At 39.0% G+C, this 25,201-nt stretch overlaps 1 protein-coding gene across 1 annotated transcript in view; it reads right to left on the minus strand.

Annotated features, from left to right (window-relative positions):
• Positions 1-25,201, minus strand: part of LOC149285513 (spliceosome-associated protein CWC27 homolog) — a 71,437-nt gene that overhangs the window by 34,086 nt on the left and 12,150 nt on the right. Inside the window, exons 10-11 of the mRNA XM_089495251.1 lie at positions 23,599-23,750; positions 2,245-2,345 (exon numbers count right to left, since the gene is read on the minus strand). Coding sequence (XP_089351377.1) covers positions 2,245-2,345; positions 23,599-23,750 — 253 coding nt within the window. The remainder of the gene's footprint in view (positions 1-2,244; positions 2,346-23,598; positions 23,751-25,201) is intronic.

Here is a 25,201-nt window from a genome sequence, read left to right on the forward strand (position 1 = left end):
ATCCCGTCTCAGAGGAGAAAAAAGATCTTAACGGCACCTGCTACATGCCATGAACTCACCATCTAAAAAATGTAAACACTGGTTAAATACCCTCTTTTAACTATAAAAATAATACTAGGAAAGCAATGTTCATGCTGATACTCAAGCAATTACATTTTAAAAAACAGCTTCGATTCCTAATCCACTTAAGCTGTTAATATCAAAACATGTGAATATACTTCACTCACTAAAAAGGGAAAACATCAGATGGTAAGGGGGGAAAAGGTTAAACACTTCATATTTTAAGCATGAAGTTACAGGGTAGTGTTTAGGAGTTCATACAGAGTTAGAAATGTTTTGGACATATGTTTTGGCCCTCATCGTCCAGCTGTATGTGACCACTCTAGGCTACAAAAAGCAGAAAAGGGTGATTATAATGCTGGGGGTGTCTTGTCAGACCCACTGGAGTGCTGAAGCTGGCTGACAATAAGTATATTTTGCATGCATATAGCACCATCATATTCCAGAGCGCTGTACAATGGGTAGACAGGACAAAACAAGAAGTATATAACATAATTTGATTTACAGAAACAACAGGTGAGGAGGGTCCGGCACAAACAATCTTACAATCTAGATTATGAAGCTCTTTGTTGGAGTGGGTGGTTTTGGCCTTTGCCAAACTGCTGTCATTCTTTAAATCAAAGGTTTCTCTTTTAAGTAACTTTTTTGCAATGCCAGACCTTACTTCAATCACACTATCCATTTAAGCACCAAATTTCCTCAACATCTTGCAGCACTTAATCGAACACTAAAGAAGATAATTCTTTACTAGCAACTTTTTCACAACTTTCGATTGTAAATCTGTGAATACGGTGCAATTTAATTGACTCGAGGCATCTTATGATTAATTGCCGTGCTGAATTCTAACAGCCAGTTTAGCATGCAGAAAACTGTGCACTGTTTGAATCTGATTGTTTTAACGGAACAACATTGATTAGTTCTAGCTAATTCGGGGGCCGCACGTATTCCTTCTCTGGGTTGGTTAAGATTAATTATACCGCTCTGACAGATTTAGATTAAATTGAAAGTAACGAGTCAACTATGACTTTCAAAGAGCAGGTAGTTGAAGCCCCATCAGAGCATCGCATGTGCACAATATAAATATGCATATGTACATCTGGAGAACTTTTGAATACAGACATCATAATTAAAGCACCATTGTGTAAGGTTTGCCTTTAGATCAGGGGTGTCCAAGTTTTTTCTGCAGTGGGCCACTTCATCAGAATTGTATACGTGCGAGGGCCACACTTATTTTTCACTGTGAGAAAATATGGCCTTTAATAAGATATGCAGATTAAAATAAAGTAAATGACACAAAACCTTTACTCTTCCTCTCACTGATTTCTGGGCCTAGAAAGTTTTGTGACTACAAATTCAGGATAATTAAAAATGAAATAGTTTTATTTATTCTAGGGATGCACCAAGATGAAAATTCTGGACCAAAACCGAAAATTCAGGGTTCACTTAGCCAAAGCGAAAATGATCCCCCACCTTTAAAAATAATTTTAAAAAACACGCACTTTTAATAAAAGTTAGTAACACACCACAATTAGATAAAACATTCAACAATATGACTTGTTCCAGTAAATGCTGGAACCTAGGCATGATGGGACTGTGATTGCTGTTAGCAATCACACTCCTATCATGCCAAGTCAGCCAGTACATGCTGGTACAGGGTGGCTTAAGTGATGTGCAGACCCCATACTGCTGGCAGCATCAATACACAAGGGGGGCAGCTAGCCAGGTTTCAGCATGTACTGGCTGACTTGGCATGATAGGAGTGTGATTCATTCACAGATTCATTCCCTCAATCACAACCTCCCCCACCCCCTTACCTGCACGGCAGCTCTCTCGATGTCGCTCAGAGACTTCAGTAGGGGGCGCGGCCTCACTTTGCGTTCTCTTGTACTGCACAGAGGAAGCAGGACTGGAGCAGAGTGATGTGATATCATGTACATTCACGTGACTCTGCTGGGTTCCGCTTCCTCTGTGCAGTACAAAAGACCCTCCCACAGGTAAGCAGCCCGGCTCTTGTGATACACTCTTGTGAGTGTATTTTTAGCCAGGCCGTGCATAGTGTTACACTATGGTTTGTATAAATAAGCGACGGTTGCACTTAACATGTGCCAGAGAACTGGGGGAAAAATGGGCTTTATGGTCACTCAACTCTATATTACATATATATTACTCTAATATTACATTTACCCTCTTCTGGCTTCTTTAATTCCTTTTCATCATCCTCCTTCTTCTGTTTTGCTGCCTTGAGTTCTCGTTTTATCTGCCGGGCTTCTTTGCGCAACTCTTCACTGGAAACAGAAAGAAATTAATAAAAAAATAAATGAAATACAGACCAAGGACAAAACCGAGGTGAAATAATGGAAAAACAGGTTTATGACAAACCTTTAATTTGAAATGCAATTTCTGCGAACCAGAAAATGTTTTTATTTTCACTAAAACTTAACAGTACAAAAAGAGTAGAAACTTGCTATTGATGACAGGCAATGTTATCATTTGTAATAGACAGTTATGTATAATTTTGTACATTCAGTTAAAAGCACACAATATTTATATCAAACATATTGTAACTAAAGGGAATAGGGGCCCTGTGTGGAAATGTTACAGCGTTCTCTCTCTACTTTATGGTAGAAAATGGATGTCTAGAAACTGCATATATCTATTGGATACAGGTATATTGTATCCGCATTCACAGGGGGAACATACAGAATTAAACAGATGTACAGAATTAAACAGATATACAGCACACATTTGCACTTACACCGCTTACAAGCTCTTTCTGTGTCTTATTCACCTATTTGGGAAGTTTGTAATGTAAATACAATATCACACAACATAAAAATCAAGAGCAGTAAATAATATATAAAAAAGTTCTAGATTTTCTTAACAATTTTCACTGGTGTACATCCTTTTTTACGCTGCAATTATATTTATTCCCAAGAATTATATATACACAATAGTCATTTTTTTCCCCAAACTGCCTTCTAAATAAAAAGATACCTAATTTAGCTTATAGGGCGTTTTGTACAACATGGAAAATTCGGTATTTTAATATATTCACAGGCTGAATGCACTACAGTTTTATATAGCATAATGTGGAGTTTTCATGTCATTTATTCTGAGATATGGGAACAGCTGGTTCCTGAGGTTTAGAATGTTGCTAAAAGGACCTTCATGGCCATTCGAATAAAATTTCCCACGCTTTGTTCCAATGTTGGGGCAGGCAGAGGTAAAGCCTGGAAATGAGCCATATTAACCATTTCAAATGAAGCAACAAAAACAGCATCCAAAATACGAATATAAAAACTATTGTGGTCTCAGCTGAAAGTAAGTAAACTACTCTTAAAAACATATTTTCTATTGTAGGATAACCTTAATGGTAAACTTACAAAGCTAAATCTGGTGGGCCCTATGCCCACACAAAATACTCTCTTGCAACCCTAAGTACAAAACACTTACAGGAAGAAACCTTCCCCCTTCAAAACACACAACACAGTCATAATCGGGCACCCCCTTTCCTCCCTCCTTCGTGACTACATGTTCTGACTACCCATCTCTCCCAACCCATTGATGTACATTTCAGTTGAGAAACTACACTGTGGGATTGGTGCCTAATAGTGAGACTTGAAATAATGACTCTAAAACTCTGGAGCTTTGGAGTAATTTTTCCAAATGGTCTATGGTTAAAGAAGGCGCAAGGTGCTGAAAGAATACAGCACCAAAAACAATACATTACTACTGCTATTCCCCATTTGACCTTTAGATTGATCTCACAATAATTATTTAGGTTTGTATTCCTACTGTAAAAACACAGGGTGACCACATTTTATTTCTGCCATTCAGGGACACACTATGTGAGTGGATGAGATTACACACACAGGTATGTATATATACATATACATGTGTGTATATATATATATATATATATATATATATATATATATACACAAATACTTGCAAAGATTTAGCTCCATATCAGCAACAGTATTTAGCGTTAGGACCCACCTACATTGGAGTACTTTGGCGTAGTGGTGGGCTTAGCATAATATGGCCATATGATGTGACTAAAACTCCAATCTTGTCATCTTAGATCTTAGTGTTTTTAAGCAGCTTTAACAAGGACTACAGTCATGAGAGGTTATAACCTATTTGATGTGAGTGCGCTGATTTAGAGATTGTATATATATATATATATATATATATATATATATATATATATATATATGCGCTAGACATGCATTTTTAACTACATAATATGTTCTTTGAAGTAAAGACCATGATTGAAATACGATTAAAAAAAACAAAAACAGCTGAACTGGCACTTAGTTTTCATTCTTTAATATCAGCCCCTGCTGCCAATAAATTTTATATCGAAAAAATTGGACCCTACGCAATCACTTCCTTGGGACCCGCTCCATGCTCCCTAGCATGCAATCACTCCCTTCGTTCCCGCACCAAAAAAATATTTGCCACACTGACTGCAGATTAGGGGTTGACTGAGTGTCAGTGCAATCTTCCCTCCTTCTCAGCCTACTGTGACATTGAAAAGCCCTCTCCCCCGTAATCATCCCCAGAGTCCATTTGTCCCCTCATTCACTAAGCCATACTTCTTCTTTTACTTCCTCCCTGTAGTACAGGTATAGATCAAACAAACACAAAAAACAGCACTTTAATGTAGAGATCAACTGAATAATACATACAAACCCCATATTTGCAGGTATACAATAATAATGTATAGAAACATAGCATTGCAGGTATAGAACAACAGAATAACACACAAAGCCAGCATTGCAGGCATAGACCAACTGGAAATCACATGTAAACTCAGCACTGTGGGTATAGATCAAATAAACAACACATGGAAACAGCATTGCAGATATTGATCAACTGAATAAGACATACTAACCCTGTTTTTGCCCCGTATACATAAATAATGTATGGAAACATAGCATAGCAGATATGGATCAACAGAAAAACACAAAAACCCAGGTATAGATCAATTGGAATTCACATAAAAACACAACATTAAAAGGTATAGATAAAACCCCCTAAATTACAGGCATAGATCACATGTTACACACCCCAAACCCAGCCCTGGCATCCACACTGCCCACATAGAACCTGACCAGCACCCAAATTACACACATAGGACTTGCCATCTTATCCCCAAACAGCCCAGCATGAGTCAGCTGTCCCCAAACATCCTTCCTGTGCCATCTTGGTCCCCAAAGCTCAAATACCCTACTTGTGCCATCTATGCCTTTCTACAAATCAATTATACATCTATGATACACATTTACAGTCACTCATCCACACTTTCATTTACATAATTCATTCACAGAATCATTTACACAAATCTACCCCCGCTCCGGGCAATACGGGACATGTAGTCACACTAGTGTCGGTGTCTGCTCTCAGTCTGCTACAAGGAAGGAGGAGGGCAGATTAGCGTTCTACCAAATAATAGACTTATATACGCTATGGAGGCTGTGCCTCCTATTTTCTCTATGACATCATATACCAGCACTCCGTTTCTTAAAAGGCCTGCAGTGTATTTTAGTGTACCTGAGATCCGACCACAGAGTCAGGGATGACTGTGGGCGCAAAGATAAACGTAATTCTGGATATCGGCATCGCGGAGACTCGTAGGAGTACAGGGAATTGTTAAAAAAATAAAAATAAACATACAGCAATAATACAACAGGAATAGCTCAATAGCAACAACACGCTAACAGGACCAGGTTGTGTTACACATACAATAGATGGATTTTGTGCAGGCAAATTGCTGTATCGGTGCTAGGCTGCTAGACAGGAAGGAGGAACCCCGCACAAAAATAATAAAAAAACACCCAAATTTTGGACAAAATTTTACTTAATTATAATCCTTTTTATCTGTTCAACAGTGACTGCACAATTATAAAAATCCAGAATTTTATATATAAGACAGTGCAGTCTGGAATATTTTAGCATGCTTATAAAAGCACTTCTGAGGTTTATGAAATTCATTTCGTTTTATGAACCATGTGTGTAGAAAAATACCAAGGAAATCTCAGGTCATTTCAGGATAGCAGTTTGAAATACATTTTACAATAGTGTTTTGTTGATCAATATGCACACCGAGTGTAAACCGCTTTTAAATATTCATAGACGAGGTTAGAATCAGGCAAAGACTGTGAAAAACATATTCTGATTCTTGACTTGTAAATTACCAATATGGAATAACCTAATTTGTCACGTAAATACTGAAGATCCAGAAATTATATATATTTTCTGCAAGATCCCCCCCATGCAATTGGATTAATAAAACTATGTATGTTAAAAAATCATTTGTCGATTTTTCACAAGATGACACTAAATGTCTCCAATACAATGTATTGGAAATATCGAGAGGAGTCCCTGATATTCAACCGTAGATGTTTTGTAAAAGTTAGATGTTATTTTTTTGAACTTCAAACGCAGACATCTACTTCAATGAATGAGTCCATAAAACAGTCCTAGGAACAAATACCGGAAAGCAGGCGGCAGAAGAAAATTTCCTCTTCATGAGATCGGCGGACAGGAACACTCCTCACAATTAGAACAATAAATCTACTTAACGCGTTTCGTCGGTAAATGATCGTCTTTATAAAGAACCATCTCATTTGTGAGTTTAGCCATTTTTGTACTATAAAATCCCAAATATTTTTCACTATTTCTTGTCTCTGTTTTCTTCCCTTATAGGTATATTTTGAAGGGGCCATACCAAGACATTTTGGACAATCCTATACTTTCAACTTTGTGGGAACGGTTTGGGGAAGGCCCTGTTCTATTTCAGCATGACTGTGCCCCAGTGCACAAAGCAAGGTCCATGAGGACATGGTTGGATGAGTTTGGTGAGGAAGAACTAAGGAGGCCAAGGGAATCGGGGAGGGAGAAACAGTAGACAGTTTAGAGTAGGTTAATTAGACACCGAAAGCAGAAAAAAACACCTGGTAGTCAGGACCAAAACTGTTATTTAATTATGTACACTCCCTGCTGTCAGGGTGGTTTGCTCTGTTCTCTCCCTCTTCTTCTCTCACCATAGGAATTGCAGAATAGGTAGGGCTAATCTTTACCCCCTAGCTATTGGTCTCTTAGCTACAATGACCATGGTCTTATAATTTGTCCTATTAATGGGTAACATTTGCCTCCCACCACAAAACCCCTCTCCTTATCCATAAAGGTAGCCAATGGGCAGGAGGTAAGGCAGTTATGGGGTGGGAGAGGGGAAAGGCGCCGGGGTGGATATTTTGCCCCCTCCCACCAGAAAAAAATCTGGCGGACGTCCATGAAGGAGACTAGAATCGATGTCAGATTACATCACTTTCCTGTCCTGAAATTCTCCAACTGCTAGTTATTCTACCCTTTCATGGCGGTCTGAACTAATGGAGAAGATTAATCATACAGATCTTAAGGACAGAAAGGTAGGTGGGTCAGTTTCATCTCAACTGTTTAACACAATTCTATAAGGTTACTTTGTATAAAGAACTGTAAAATTCAGGTATTTAGGACAAATTAAGAGCTTGGCCTGCACAACAGGTGATAGATTTGTTAAAAGCTCACGATACATTGTATTCATATTGTAGCAGTAATTTCCATATCATTGTAGCAGTTATTCCACAACATTAACACACGTTGAGACACACTGGTACAGAAGGAGAAGAGGGTCCCGCTCTTGCTAGTCTAGCTTTAAGAAATGTAGGATTTTTCATAGACTGTTTTCAGTTGTCTGACTGTATTCCACGGATATTTTTTCCCTTTAAACTGATGACAGCATTGTCACTTTTGTTCATTTTGTCACTCTTACCGAGCCATTAGCCAAAGGGCTTTTGTAAGATTTGAACAATAACTACCATTGAAAGCGCTTCTGTTCTGCCAACAGACAGGAAATGTCATTTCAGCGATCAATGGAGTATAACAACAGAGTAAGCCCAGAAAAGAAAATTGAGACAAAATGTATTTTTAACTTCACACAAGTGAGAAAGAGCAAATAGAGATTGATGCGGCTACACATAGAATGAATCAAATAAAAAGGGTAGTCCCTATAAAATGCTTTAACTGACAGTCAAATCAAAGTTTTCATTTATCAGCTCAACATAAGACTACAACACTTAAGTGTTAGGGAATTATCTTTAAAAGTTATTTTGTAAACTTAAGAGGGACACTCCAGCCATCATATTCACTTTAATATATATATGTGCGTTCTCCCTTTACATTTTCATGTTGTCCATTTTGCAAATGCATGGGGCCCAATATGCATTTGCCCCTTTCCCAATACCCCTGCTAAATGGGGTATAGGAGATGTGTCCAGCCAAACATATCTCCCTGCATGTGATATACTTACCTCCAGTCAGCTCCAGCGCAGATTCAGTGAGCTATATTCAACTCTGCGTGCGCATGCATGAAAAGTGTGGTCATTGACTTCAATGGAAGGACTTTCCTGCCACCGATTGCTTCGGACCACGTAGAAGGAGGTCAGCTGCTATTTATACAAATGTATACTTAAGTACTCACAGAGTACTTTAAAGTGCATTATTTTATAGTGGTGTATCAGGGACACTAAACTGTCTCTTTAAACAGCGGACATCTATGAGGAAAATAAACAATTGGTTAAAATCCAACCCAACTTGTGTGTTATTTTGTAAGGAAAACAAGGGTAACCAATTTATAACCTAGGATGCCTTAGTAATGAATGGGAAATTGGACTCTTGGGCTTACGGCCCCCCTTACCCTCTGCTTAAAAGCTCCAATTTACCTTTCTGTTGGTACTCTCCAATTAGCTTCACTTTACAGGTTATTTCTTAACCTTCTTAAGAATCCCCAAAGGGTATCACTGCACAGAAAGTATTTTACTTATTCTGCTTGCAATCTGTTAAATGGACATTTTTAACTGGAACTATCCAAGCAGAAACTACACAATGTATTTATAAAAGCTACCAGACTACTACTTGAAGAATCGTTGCTGTTTTGAAGGCAATGGGTGTTCACATCAAATATTTATTTATATTTAAGATGAATTAATAACGGGTCTACTATTGAAAGCATTCTTACTTTACCCACCTATAGATATACAAATATATGGCCAAAAGTATGTGCACACCTGAATATAACACATGTGAGCTGGCTGAACATCCCATTCCAAAACCATAGGCATTAATATGAAGTACCCTCCCCCCTTTTTGCAGCTATAACAACCTACACTCATCTAAGAAGACTTTCCACAAGATGGAGTGTTTCTGTGGGAATTTGTGCCCATTCAGCCAAGGGAACATTTGTGAGGATAGACACTGATGTTGGATGAGCTCATAGTTGGAATTCCACTTTACCCCAAAGGTGTTCAACGATACGCTGGAACAAGAAAGGGTCTTCCCCAAAACGGTGGCACAAGCTTGGAAACATACAATTATCTATAATGTATTTGTAAGTTGTAGCTTTAACATTACTCTTCCTTGGAACTAAGTGGTCCAACCCCTGAAAAACAGCCCCACACTTTTATCCTTCCTTCACCAAACTTTACAACAGGCACTCTACTGGTAGGTAGAGTGCTCCTCGTGTCCGCCAAACTCGGATTCGTCTTTCTTGTCTTTAGAAAGTGAGGTGCATTTCATCCACCCAGAAAACACGTTTCCACTGCTCCAGTGTGCTTTAAACCATTCCAGCCAGCGCTTGCCATTGCACATAGTGATCTTTGGCTTGTGTGCAGCTTGGTCAAGGAAACTAATCTCATGAAGCTGGGACACACAGTGCTTTTGCCGATGTTGCTTCCAAAGGCACTCTGTAGTGAATCATGCTATAGAGGACAGGCGATTTTTATGTAATGGACCCTTTTTCACTCAGCAGCCCCACTCTACAAAAGTGTGGTCGATCGCTTACTTGCTAAGCTTTTGTTACTCCTAGACACCTCTTCTTCACAATAATAGCGCCTAGGCAGATCTAGCAGGGCAGAAATTTCACAAATTGACTTGTGGCAAAGGTGGCATGTGCCAGTTTAAAGTACGACCCATCGTATTGCCAATGTTTGTGTATGGAGATGACATACCTATGTGCTTTTAAGAAATGGATGTGGCTGAAATATATAAAATTATTAATTAGGATGGGTGTCCACATACTTTTGGTCATTTAGAATAGTTTGTGATAGTAGTGTAAATTGGGGGAAAATGCTTACTTTGAGTATTGCTTTTGACTTGATAAAGGGAGGTTTGTATGCTTATCCATAAAATGGAGTATACTGTAGTGTCAGAGTCAGTGTGTTTCTGTGTATATCTTTAGTGCTGGAGTCAGTGTGTATTTATTGCAGTTAGAGCCAGTGTGTATATGTGTTAATGTATAGTGGTGGAGTCAGTGTGTATAAGTGTATACTGTAGTGCCAAAGTCAGTGTGTATATGTATGGTGCTGTATGGAAATCTATTTTTAATGCATATATATATATATATGCATTTTGATGAATAAATCATGTCAGTGTAATATGTCATGTGTTGTTCTGATGTTGTATTTACCTAATTTGTTGGCCTGCTAAGGAACAGATGATTGTTGGTATGTCCTGATTTATAAAACCATAGAATTAAAAGAGAGGATGCTTTCTTTTTCACACAACTGTGTATTTATATATGGATAGTGTTACCTAGTGTGTGCATGTGTATAAGAGTGGGGTTGCTAGCATGTATGGTTGTTTTTTATGTTACACAAGTTGCTACCGCCCCATTAAACCACAGAAAAGTCTTAGAAGAGGGCATAAAGAAACATAGAAAGTGACAGCAGATAAGAACCATTCTGCCCATCCAGTCTGCACAACCAAAGTGATGCTCTGTATTTATCTGGCACCTTGAGCCCAGTTTGCCTGTTATATATATTCTAGGAACAGTAATGTCTAACGTTTGGTCAGACATTAGGGACACCAACACTACATTCACTGAAACGAGAGCTGTGAAAAGTCTACGTGTTTGTGCCCTCAGTGCCATCTCCATTAGAGGTAATGCTCAGGATTATGGAAACAAACTTGAAAGAAAGCTTAAAAACAACCTCACACTATATTTCAAGCTAAATGAAACAAAAAACTGGAATCCAATTAACTATCTGGCCATATTAGTCATAAGAAAAAAATTAAAAAAATTAAAAAAATCACCAAGGTGAAGATTTTGGCTTAATGAGCCATATACCATGGTAAACAAAACAACTCTATTCGGAAAATGAGCTCTTCTCTCATCCTGCTGACCTTTTAACACATGGTTCAAAAGACTACTGGATTACTGAAATTAACAAGTGACAGGTGTATCCAATTAGTAGAATAATGACGTGACGCTGACATTCACTGTTTAACAGCGTTTAACGTGGGGCGTTCTTCTAAAGTGGTTCCTTTCCATCAAAGAGCACAGTATGGCTGCTTATCAAAACGACTTAAAGGGAACTTCAAACATTCTCTACCGCTGATTTATTCCTCATTAAAAATAATTTTGGTGTAAAATTAATCAGCCGTGACAGCTGTATGCTTTTGCTTTGCAGTTTTTAAACGCCTAAATCTATCCAAAAGCATGCAACCACATAGACTGGTTGCAATTAACGGAGTATAAAGCCTGTGTGCAGATTTTACTCTTCAAACAACCTAAAAGATATCACCAAAAGATATTTAGGATTACAAGCTTCAGCCATGCCATAAACAACAGGAACATGTATACAGTATCTAATCCCTTTCCTTAAAAAAAAAAAGCAGTAACCGATGTTCCCAGTAAAAGTGCAAGACAACTAAAGGCTGAGCATCACAGTTAAAATTGCAGTCTAATGAAACGAAGGACGCTTTTATAAGGAGATTAGTTTAAAGCAGAGCTATGCTGTGGCATAAACTAAAAAAACAAAATGTGAATCTGCATCTACAGTGGATATAAAAAGTCTACACAACCCTGTTAAAATGCCAGGCTCTTGTGATGCAAGGATAAATAATTTCATAACTTTTTCCACCTTTAATGTGACCTATAACGTGAACAATTCAATTGCAAAACAAGCTGAAATCTTTGAGGGGGGGGGAGACTCACAATAACCTGGTTGCATAAGTGTGCACACCCTCATTAATCACAAAGTTCAGCTGTTCTAGTAGAATTTACCTGACATTTGCTTAGTTTCATCTCAGAGCAGATGGCATGGTCTGCAGAGAGCTTCCAAAGAATCAGAGGGATCTCATTGTTGAAAGATATCAGTCAGGAGAAGGGTACAAAAGAATTTCCAAAGATATACCATGGAACACAGTGAAGACAGTCATCATCAAGTGTAGACAATATGGCACAACAGAGACATTACCAAGAACTGGACGTTACTCCAAAATTGATGAAAAGACGAGAAGAAAACGGGTCAGGGAGGCTTACAAGAGGCCTACTGCAACATTAAAGGAACTGCAGGAATTTCTGACAAGTACTGGCTGCATGTGACAACAATCTCCCGTATTCTTCATATGAATGGACTATGGGGTAGGGTGGCAAGATAGAAGTCTTTTCTTACAAAAAAAATGTGTTATGGTCTGATGAAACCAAGGTTGAACTTTTTGGCCATAATTCCAAAAGGCATGTTTGGCGCAAAAACAACGCTCCACATCACCCAAAGAACACCAGACCCACAGTAAAGCATGGTGGTGGCAGCATCATGCTTTGGGGCTGTTTTTCTTCAGCTGGAACCGGGGACCTTAGTCAGAGTGGAGGGAATTATGAGCAGTTCCAAATACCAGGCAATTTTGGCACAAAACTTTCAGGCGTCCGTTAGGAAGCTGAAGATGAAGAGGAAGTTCACCTTTCAGCATGACAACGACCCAAAGCACACATCCAAATCCACAAAAGCATCACCAGAAGAAGATTAAAAGTTTTGGAATGGCCCAGCCAGAGCCCAGAGCTGAATCCAATTGAACATCTGTGAGGTGATCTGAAGAGGGCTGTGCACAGGAGATGTCCTCACAATCTGACAGATTTGGACTGCTTTTGCAAAGAAGAGTGGGCAAATATTGCCACGTCAAGATGTGTCATGCTTATAGACTCCCACCCAAAAAGACTGATTGCAGCAATAAAATCAAAAGGTGCTTCAACAAAGTATTAGTTTAAGGGTGTGCACACTTACGCAACCAGTTTTTGGGGTTTTTTTTTAAATTCCCCCTCAAAGATTTCAGCTTGTTTTGCAATTGAATTGTTCACGTTATAGGTCACATTAAAGGTGGAAAAAGTTATGAAATTATTTATCTTTGTCTCATTCTTTAAAATCACAATAAGAGCCTGGAATTTTAACAGGGGTGTGTAGACTTTTTATATCCACTGTATACCCATAGTCAACAGGGGCTCTGTGCTCCTACATCGGGGAGGGAGAGGTGAAAAGTGCTCCTGACAGCCCTCAGACACTAATACAGCAGAGCCACAGTGAGAAGACTGGTGGGTATTACTGAAAGAGTAGACAGCCAGCAGTCTCATATTAGATGCCAGAAACCTTAAGTATCTTCCACAGTCATGGAAAATATATACTTGGGAGTAGGATGGTTTAGGAACGCAGCTTATGTTGGGGCTCCTAAAATCATCTGTAAATATTATGTATTTAGAAAAACAGACAATTTAACATTTGGTAGAAGACAACGGAGAAATATTAAAATGGCGCTTTCAGTCTTAGCACGGTGCTCTGTATTTCTTACATACAAGTAATGGAGAATACACTTTTGTAATTCAGATACTGCATAAAACCGCATGCGCTGTCTAACAATTCAAGGTTTTCTATGACTTTGAAACGATATCTTGCACTTTGGGTCGTGTTAATAATTCAATGCAATAGGGATTACACTTTCTCAACTTCCATCACCCCAAATGCATTTTCACGGGTCGTCTAAGCATCATTTTTTCCCAAGCGACTAGACAAATGCTTGCGGAAAAAATAATAATTAAAAAAAAAAAAACCCAAACAAAAAACACCAAAAAAACCCACATTGAATCATGCCAGGTAGCAGCAGGATGGAGTTCACCACACTAACAATCCAGCCATTGTACTGCCCAACACTATACCTTACAATATGCTTTGATGCAGAGCCAAGAAAAACCTCAGCTGGGATACAGTTTTGTGCCTAGACAATGTGTGATTGTGTCTAATGTAGTAGAGCAGGCCTCACTTTAAAACACTGCCAGTCGTCCACTAGAGTATAATGCCTAAGCCTTTATTAATTTTCAGGCTGTACATTTATATGCAAACCCTGTTTTATGGGCTTCTGTGATTTGGCTGCACTGATGTATGGAAAAGGTTACTGATAAAGTCGTTGGTATTACGAAGCAAAGCTACCTCTAGTGGTTCTATGTGGGGGAAAAACAGATTCACAGCAGGAAGGAACCAGTCTGCCCTCTCCACTTTTTAATACATACTAAGATTTCTTGAATACATTTACGGTGTTTCCCTGTACTAGTTACACTGGAAGTTTATTCCAGGTATCTGCTACCCTTTCTGTAAAATACATTTTTTTTCCACATTGACTTCAGTCTTCCACACTCTTACCTTCCATCAGGCCTTCTAAATTACTGTGATAGCGCTAACTGCACGTATACATTTATTTGGTGCAGCACAAAATAGACCATAGAGAACTGGCCTAGAGGGCAGAGTGGCAATCACCCCACAGACCAGTCTAACGTTTTTAAACAGGGCCACCCCACTCTGGGAAGCAGGAGCTTGGTATGGTCACGTAACTGGATATAGGTACTGGAAGGAGTGTGGTTGTGTATGTACAGGGGCCACTCGGCTGTATTTGGCCCTGAGGCCAAAAGGTGAAGGCCCTCCCATTAATATTCATCCCCAATGGTGGTGTGTTAGATTTAGAACCTTTCCTTTCACAAACATGCCATAAAAACACTTTAAACAGAACAGGCATTTATATAGCACTTTGCTCCCAGTGGGACTCAAAGCGCTTTACAGGGGTAAACATATATATTAACTTAATGTAGTTTCATAATTGGACATTAATGTGGAGCAATAAAAGTGTGATAAAGAACACTAAGGCTCTATATCAAAAACAGTAGCAAACAGTCCCAGACTGGCCATCTGGCACATTTACCCAATCTGCCACTCCAGCAGTACGCACCCGCTGCACTTATCCAGCAGGGGGACAAACAAACCTCATTTGATGGACACTGGCCTTAAAGTCCCAGGGCCACCTAGTCCAGGGGTGGGCTGGGGAGACAATTGCTCCCCAAGGCCGCCCTGAATCTAAGTTAAACAGCCGTGTGGGCGTTCACTGAAGTGGCCAATTCGGCCGTGCTAGGGCCGTCTGTAATGCGCGGCAAAAGCCTGCAGCACCCGCGGTGGGCCGGCACACCAAGATGCCATTGCAACCGATGCGGTTGCGAGTTTTAAAGCAGCCGTAAGACACGCCGGCCGCTTTAAAATCATTAAGCAGCCGGCGTGCCTGCACCATGACGCTCAGTCCCTCAGTAAGGCTCTTCGCCCAGCCCCTTTATAGCTCAAGGGGGCGAGAAAGTTGGAGGAGAGCGGTCTGCAGAGAAGGAAGGCAGCAAAAAAGTATTAAAAAAAAAAAAAATTGTTGGGGTGATAGGTGAAAGGGGACCCATATTCAAAGGGGGGCTGCCTTGGGACAACAATTAAATACAAAAGAGGGGTGGCTGGGGGTATAAGTACACAACAGGGTGGTTGGGGCATCACAAAAGGGTACATTAACCAGTACAAAAGGGGGCATCAATAGGGAGGGAGGTTGGCTGGGGACATCACATAAATCAATACACAAGGGCAGGGCTCGACAAATCCCAGGCGCCTAGGTGTTTGTCAGCCTGTTAACTCCCCCAAAAATGCCTCCACGTCGCCACAATCGTGGTGATTGCAGGGGCGCCGATTCTGTCTGCCCAGGTGTCTGGGCAGAACAGCACAGCCACCCCGAGCCCACCCCCGAGCCTGTGATCACTCCCACGGAGTGATTCTGTAGGCTGAAAACACGATTGCCGGCAAACCAGCAATTGCGTTTTCAGCTGCCACAGACATCTTCAGGGAAGGGGGTTGTGTGTTGACAAGTGTGGGGACCTGACACAACATCCCCGTGCTGCCTGATCGCTCCATGAGAGCAAAAGTGCAGCCTTAACCCCTTCAATGCCGCGATCGTGGCATTTTAGGGGTTAATTCCCGTTTTGTACGGGGCTCTGCTGCAACAGCAAAAACGAGCCCCCACAAGCCCTTTGATGACTCCTGTAGGCATGGAAGCCTATAGGAGTCATCAAAGAGACTCCAGCAATTGCGTCCCAGCTGCCAGAGGCCGCTTCAGGGACAGGGGGAGAGGGTTCTTCGGCCACCATATGAGTGTGGAGACCATACCAACCCTCCCCCCTGCTTCCTGATCGCTCCATGAGAGCGACAGTGCAGCGTTAACCCCTTCAATGCCACAATTGTGTATGACACATTCGTGGCATTGCAGGGGTTAACATTTGTCCCCACAAGCTTGTGGGGACTAAATAACAGTCAATGTTGTGCTCCAATGGAACATCAGCATTGAAAGAGTTAAAAAAAAATAAAAATTATAATAATAATAAAAAACAAAAAACAGCACTGACCTGAAAGTCCAGGGTGCTTCCAGGTCAAATGCTGTGAGTTTAGTAAGTGGGCTGATGATGATCAGATCTAGTTTTTAAAAATCTGGGCTCCTAATTTTTTTAGCTGGCGCCTAGATTCACAACAAATTTGTCGAGCCCTGCACAAGGGTGTTGTGCTGGCTGGGGGTACAAATGCACTTGGGGCAATACACAAGGGTCTGGGGGGGGAATACATTAAAACCAAAGGGCGGGGGGGCTGGCTGGGGCATCAATACACAAGGGGGGAGCACACAAAAAACAAACCAGTATGGAAAGCATTTTTTTATGCTTTGTGTAGATTAACCCATACTGATGCGGGTGTCCGTGTGGCAGAGCCTGTCCGTGTGTGTGTGTGTGTGTGTGTATAGCAGAGCCTGTCCTGGTGCGTGTGTTTGGTCATCTGTTTCCTGGCACTTTAATTTCTGTAGGAATACATTGAACAAATTTAATTTTTAGTTACCCAGAGATAAAACGCCCTCCTGAATTTGTAGTCAGTTCAGAGGACAAAACTTTCAAGGCCCAGAAATCAGTGAGAGGAAAAGTGAAGGTTTTGTGTTATTTACTCTATTTCAATCTACATATTTATTGAAAAGGATTTGTTGCATTAAATTGTGGGTTCAGGCATCCCATGTAAGATGACTTTTTTTTTTAAAGTGTACTGATTACTCCCAGTCCCATCACATTACATCAATATGCGTTAGAAAATCAGAAGATGGGCATGGATGGTGGGCTGATTCGGTGGCGCAACGGACCACTTGACTAGACTTGCCCCCCAGGCCTTAGGCTGCTAGCCCTCCCCTGACCTAGTCACTCCCAGTCTGGCCCTGGTAATCAATACAATTCCTTTTCAGACATTTTATACACTGCCTAGGATCTGATTAACTGCCAAACATTTTAAATGAAGTACTAATGTTTAAAACATCAACAAAAGTTGTGCATTTGGGCAGCATCTGTCAAAAATATGAATAGAAAAAATACCTGAATGTCTAAACATTAGGAGCATTTCAAGTACGTCATACATACACTATATATATATATATATATACACACACACATATACACTATATTATATATATATACACACACACACACACACACACACGCACACTTTTGTTTGCCCCAAAATACTTTATGAAGAAACTGCAAAATTTCCAAAAACAGACAATTTACGTTTGTCATAATTTATTTTAATAGTGAATTATTATTAAAAGAAGTACTTATTTAACTTCCTCCTTTTTTATATGGTATACTACATCCAGAAAATAGAAGTCTAAACACCAAGAGGTTCCTTTTTCTAGAACCTTAGAACAAAAGTTAATGAACAGATTAATCTAGTTAGACGATTTTTTTTCTCCTAAACACTTCTTGTCGGTACGACTCCAGAAGTTCTTAATTATCCATATGTCGCAGTGTTTCCTTTCAACAAATGGAATGGTTCTTGTAGGGCCTTAATCCTGCTATTTGCAGACAGTAGGCCTGTTAGGGGAGAGTGTATGGGGTGAACTGGGCTGCAGTCCAAGTCTGGAGCAATATGCCATGTGTGCAGCGCATAGTACGTCTGACTTCTGACAGGGAGCTGTTTCTGCTCACAAACTGAAATTATTTTTCAGGCACTCAAGTGAACGTTTACTACAATGACTTATTCACTAATTTGCCACCTTGTGGACCCAAAAAATATGTCTTGCTTACATTCTGGAGGTAACGGTGTATTTTTAAACAGATTCATTATCCAGCTTCAAGGGGAAGGAAAAGCTTCTTCGTTACAAAAATTGTATCAATGTGTTTTTAATCTCCTCTAATGACACCACAAGAACTTTTCAAAGACCTTTTTAATGTATTATGTGTCTAAATAATTAAAACTGCTCTACTTATTTGAGGTAGTAGTAGTACAGAACAAGGAACGAGCTGAAAACATATTTTAACCCTTTCTGTCTAAAAGAAGCAATCATGTCTGTTTGTTTTTCCACATGGTGTAGACAGAGATAAAACCACGAGTAAATCAAGCAAGGAAAGCCACCGCAGCTGTGTTCCTATTATTTAGACTTAATGTTTTAAATATTAATTTTTCACATTTCTGTTTTCCACCTGTGATATTCCCCCAAAGATATATCCAGGACATTTCACGCAGATGTTCCTTCATTTCTTACGACCCTTTGTTAAAGGCAAAATTTTAATGCATAAGATAGCTGCGTGGGTCCATTTAAATGTTCATGGTATCCCAAATGGTTCTGCAGAATCCCCCGATATACAGGTGCCCCTTTCCCCTCCCCAGACTATTTTCCATGCAGGAGATGTGCGTCAAGACAATCTTTGTTCTCCTCTCATTTCATAAATAAAACGTAATAATGTTATATATTTATGGAATATTCAAAGGAATAAGGTCTGTTTTTGATACCACAACAGTGGCAATAACGCACAAGTCTTACATGCTTAACATCAGCGCTATCAAGCATTTTTGCTGTCTGTTACAGATACAGTGATTGTAACAGATACAGTGAGGTCTAGCGGAGTCCATGTATCAATGGGTCAGGACTGTTTTGTTGGCAGAAGGGGGGACCCTATACAAAATTGAGCAGGTGGTCATAATGTTATGGCAAGAAAAAGTGAATCCTTTAGAATTTCCTGGTTTTCTGCATTCATTGTTCATGAAATGCGGTCTGATCTACATAGTATAGACAAACACATTGTGCTTAAGCCAATAAAAAGCAAACAGTTATACTCTTTTACGTCAAACACAGTAACCATTCACAGAGCTGGTGGAAAAATTAAGTGAACCCCTAGAATGTATATTCTATTGATATTGGTTTTTTTTGCGAAGCATGGTTTAGCAATAGCTTCTTGAGAATTGCAAACATAAAACGTTTAGGTGTTTTTTTTGGTCTGAGTAGCTCTTGAACACACCTCTAATTCCATTTCATTGATTGGACTCCAGGTATTCCAACTCCTGACTCCCATTAGCTTTTGTGGAAGTGATAAGCCTAGGGGCTCACATACTGTTTCCAACCTACACCGTGAATGTGAATGATGCATTTAATATGGACAAAAACAATACAATAATTTGTAATTCTGCGTTAGTTAAATATGTTTGTTCATTACTGTACAATAGTACAGTAATGAACAAACACATGTGAAGATCATATTTTAGGATAGATTTATTCATAAATGCTGATAATTTCAAAGGGTTCACTTAATTTTGCTTGCATGCATATGTCAATAGCCAGACAAGACACCAACAGATGTATTCAACACAGAAAGACCATAGTGATTTAGCCAAAACATAAACGAATACTTATAAAGCAATTTTGTGTGAAATACGGTCTAACAGACTGTTCTCCAACTGTTACCAGACCTCCTTTACCATTTTAACTGAATTGATATAAAGATATAATATGATAAATCATATATTTATAAATCATGCCCATAAACAAAGCAGACCGTAAGTTATTAACTATTGGCTGCAGTAAACTCAGCCCCATAATAGGAATTAACTAAATCTAACATTTCCCTATATGTAATCAATAAAAAAGAAAAAGCATTAAAGTTGTAGTCCAGAATACTTTAGAAGAAGGTAAAACAAACAAGAAGGAGACATGTCTAAAGAACATGCAGCATCACAATACTTGTCCCAGCTTGTACAAGTAGGACAATTCGATTGAAGAGCTAACAAGGGGACTACCTTCTGGAGAGCCATAAATTTTACTTTTCATGGTTAGCATTTCTGGAATAGCTATTAAAAAGAAATCACTTTTCCTATCACTTTTTTTGTCATTTATATATTTTTTTATTTAATTCATGATCACTCATCGCCCTCTACAGGATAAGATACAAAAGACAAGAAAACTGTTTCGTAGCAACGTGTCCACGACTTGAAATTTCACACCCGTTTTAAAAATGGCAAGTTACAAAATGTATAATATGTAAATAAGCAGTTCTACATTCTGTAAACTTTCTTTTCTATCATTCATTCAAGCTGTATAGTCTATTTACAATAAAACAATGTGAACACCTTATGGGGAATAAAGAATATAAAAGGAAACGTGGATGCCCATCCAGTAACAACAATTATAGGTGCAAAATTTAGCACTAGAAAACACAACAGCAATCAGAGACCTCTAAGGAGGGAAATAAGTGAGAGGAGGAGAAAAGAAAAAAAAACAAAAACACACCAACCTAGATTCAACCCCAACCCGAATCCCAAGGGAAATAGGGAGTAGATTCCTGCTTTCACTAGGGTTATTACATCGGCCATTGTATGTAGCGCACATATACCTTTTGCATGTTGCTGACAAGCACTATTCTGCATCTGATGTTGCTCATAACTGGTATCTATAAACTCACATAAGGGTAGAAGTAGCAAACACACCGATTGCTCATTGGACCATTCTGTTTTTCGCAAAGGTGACAAGACCACTTTTCAAAACCAGAATCAATCTCTTTTATATCAAAACTTCCAGAGCTTTGCAAATAACATTTATTGTGGATTATGTCTCTCTTTAAGATAATAAAAAAAAACATTGAACTAGGGCTGCAACTAACGATTGTTTTCATAATCGATTAGTTGGCCGATTATTTTTTCGATTAATCGGATAAAAAATGAAAATGTTTCATTTAAAATAATTTAATAAAGTAACGTAACAAACAAACAGCAGAATAAAAAAACTGATTTTTATTTCCCAACCTGCCACCTCCCAGTTATGCACATTTGAGCCAGGCATGCCACACTGCCTCCCACATATGCCTTATACCCCCAGATATGTCACTCCGTCCTCCCAAGGTATGCCGTATACCCCCCCTATGCCATAGTGCACTCATAGGTTTGCAGACTCGTTCACAGACACAATACTTTTAGAAATAAATACATGGTTAATCTTCACTGCCCCCAGGATTTAGATTCCCCTCAGTTTGCCCCCCTTTACCTCTAACTGCACCTTAAGTTAACTTTATTTAATTAATTAAATTAACCCTCAGTCCTCAGCATTAAATAAACCCTGAAGAGAAGACCCCATTAACCACAACTGCCCCTAAATTAACCCTAAAGACCCCATCAACCCCAACTGCCCCTAAATTAACCCTGAACACCCCACCAACTGCCCCTAAATTAACCCTAAACACCCCACCAACCACAACTGCCCCTAAATTAACCCTAAACAACCCACTCACTATAACCGCCCCTAACTTAACCCTAATCACCCCATCAACCACAACTGCCCCTAAATTAACCCTAAATACCCCATCAACCACAACTGCCCCTAAATTAACCCTGAAGACCCCATCAACCACAATTAACCCTAAACACCCCACTAACTATAACTTCCCCTAAATTAACCCTAAACGTCCCCCTAACTATAACTGCCCCTAAATTAACCCTAAACACCCCACTAACTATAACTGCCCCTAAATTAACCCTAAACACCCCACTAACTATAACTGCCCCTAACTTTCAGCAGGCCAAATATTAAGTTTATACTCACCAGTTAGATGAGTTCTTGAGCCCCGCCCCTTTCTTTCTCCCTGTCCCTCCCTGCAGTCACTGCCGATTGGCCCCGCCCCTTTCTCCCTGTCCCTCCTTGCAGCCAACCTGAATTACGCATGCCCCAAAAGTAGCCCTTTACCAGCCAAACAATCTGACAAACGCATGCATGTGGGGTATCGCTGTACTCAGGAGATGTTCCTGAACACCTATTGGGGTATTGTTAGACAGTGACATATACCAGAACCTGTATATCTATAACTAAAGTATAATTTGTGTGAAAAAAAAATAAAAAAAATTACTATTACAAAGTTTGACAAAGTGTGGTTGTATAACTGTTGCATGGAAAGGGTTAAAATAACAGCATTTGAAATACCCTGGGGTGTCTAGTTTTCAAAAATATATGGTTTGACGGGGTTAAATTGAGTTAACCGGCTTCAAAGATGTTCCAAAGAGGAGATGGAGGCAGACTGACCAGATTTGTTAAAAAAAGGTTTGGAAACCATAAAACGCTGCTTGTACTTATTGCCCTATAACTTACAAAAAACAGCAAAAAAACATAAAAACATTGGGTATTTCTAAACTCAGGACAAGTAGTGGAATATATTTAGCTAGTTTTTTTACTTGCTTTTTTAGGTGAGTAAAAGATTTTTCAAATAAAAGTCATAAAATGTGTGTTTTTTTCAATTTTTCACCATGTTTTATTTTATCTGAAGAAAGCCCATCTTGTCCTGAAAAAAACAATATATAACTTATGTGGGTACACTAAATGGGTGAGGAGAAAATTACAGCTGAACACAAGCACCACAAAAGTATTAAAACAGCCTCGGTCCCACAGTGTACAAAAAGAAAAAGCGAGCCCGGTCCTTAAGGGGTTAAAGTTAAAACATTTTAGTAAGAGAGAGACATCTAGTGGTAATAAATGGGCAACAACTGAATATAGGTTACCGTAAAGCAGAATATTCACCAAGTTACTTAACTTTTAGATAGAAAAACAGCCAGCAGAGCCCATACCACCATTACAATATCAGAGAGTAAAATCAACCATAGCATTACAAAATTACAATACACAAAACAAACAATAACTAACTCCTTCATGACCTGTTTTAGAAATGTACCTTTCATGACAATGGCTGTTTTAACATGTCTGCAGTGTTTGTGTTTAGCTGTCATTTTCTCCTCATACCCACACAAATTACACATCTATTAGCCTTAAAAACTCATGAGCTGATTATTTTTATTTTCTGGACTTTATTATTATTGTTTTTTACTTTATTTTCTGGACTTATTTTGATCTAGTTTCCAGCCTGGATCTTATAATTTGGAAACCGCATGTTTTAAATGTAACGTATTTTTATATGAAATAAACATTCATTCATTGTGCCACCATCTTGGGAAAGACATGCTGCCTTTCTGTTAATATCTATAATGCAATTAAAAAAAAATGTACACCATTCTCTGAAGAGACCGTTTATCATATTACTTACCTGCGACTAGTTTTTTTCTCAAGCATATTTTCTGATGGTTGAGCAAGGTTTTTTTTGGTATTGCCAAAATCTTTTTTGAGTTTGCTGGATATACGATTTTTCATCTGATGTCTCTCATCACTGTCCATTTCCTCTTCATCACTTGCATCTTCCTAGGATGAACATTAAAGCATAACTGAAGAATTAAGGTTTTATGCTTCAAAAAAGAAAACAAAGAAAAAAGGCAAGTGCATGCAACTTACTGACTTAACTTAGGGCTAGACAAACCCCGGGCACCAGGTCTCCACGAGGTCAGAGGGGGAGTAGTGTGTGTGTGAGTGTATATATATTATAGTATCAGGGTCAGTATGTTGTTGTGTATATGTATAGTGCTGGAGTCAGTGTATGTGGGTATACTGTAGTGTCAGAATCAGTGTGGGTATACTGTAGTGTCAGTCATTGTGTAAATGTATAGTGCTGGAGTCAGTGTGTATGAATGTATGGTGCACGTGTATAGGAGTGTGGTGATACCGTGCATGATGGTGTTTGTTACAGCATGGCATTAGCATGAGTGTGTATGTCAACATTTAGTGTGTGTATTAGGGTGTAGAATGTTAGCAAGTGTGTGTTACTGTAAGATGTTAAGAGTGCGTAAATGTATTTTAGAGGCAAGATTCTACAAACCCCGGGCGCCACATAAACAAAACATGATTAGGAAAGAAAAAGAAAAAAGCTGGCACCAAACTTTTTTGGCTAGCTCCAAGATCCAAACAAACGTTGTCGACCCCTGACTTAACTATTCATTATGACGGGTCATCCCCAAAACAAGTAGTCTGATCTGCAAAGTACATTAAGTATGCAAGTCTTACACAAGAAATTTACTAGGATGGCCTAAAATAATGCATAGTGAAGATTTGGCATTTAAATGTTTGAAAGCATTTTCAAATTCAAATTTTAGAGTGTTGGCACACTCATCATCCTTGGTGACAGGTCTGTTCCAGAATTCAATTTCTTTTTGAAGATGGAAACTTTGACTAAAAACCATGAGGAAAAAGATTTATTGCTCTGTTTATAGCTTGTTCCACTTCCCCATGCCATCACAAAATACATGTTAAATTCCATGTTTTTGTGAGTTTTTTTTTTAATTATATTAAAATGGTGCTTGTGCCATGTCTTATGGAAGAAGCATCTAGAAGAAAATCATGGAAGCTGAAACAGATGTTTGTGGAAATCCCTGCTTGCTGGAGAATATGAACTAAACGTCTACCGCCCTAAAGAGCAACCTGCGTTTACTAGATAATACATTTAACTTAAGCTACAATTGCAACGGAAGCTCAAGTCTCATATATGCAACTTCAGTTAAATGCATGCACTAATTTTCATATATTACAAATGTACTAGCATCATGAACATTAAAAAATATAAATCAATAAAACTTTTTTTCCAGAAACAAAAAGTATTTCTTACATTATACTGCTGATTTCTAATATGATACATAATCCCAGCATTATATATATTTTAGAAAACACTCACTCAATATCTGGTTTTTAATTTCGAAAGAGCCATTTATGAAATCTCTGAGAATCCTTGTAGCTATGAATCCACTGGCAAGAGCCCTTAAAAT

The sequence above is a fragment of the Sceloporus occidentalis genome, unplaced genomic scaffold (assembly GCF_023333645.1).
Source record: "Sceloporus occidentalis isolate IW3139 unplaced genomic scaffold, rSceOcc1.0.p SCAF_78, whole genome shotgun sequence".
Lineage (NCBI taxonomy): Eukaryota > Metazoa > Chordata > Lepidosauria > Squamata > Phrynosomatidae > Sceloporus > Sceloporus occidentalis.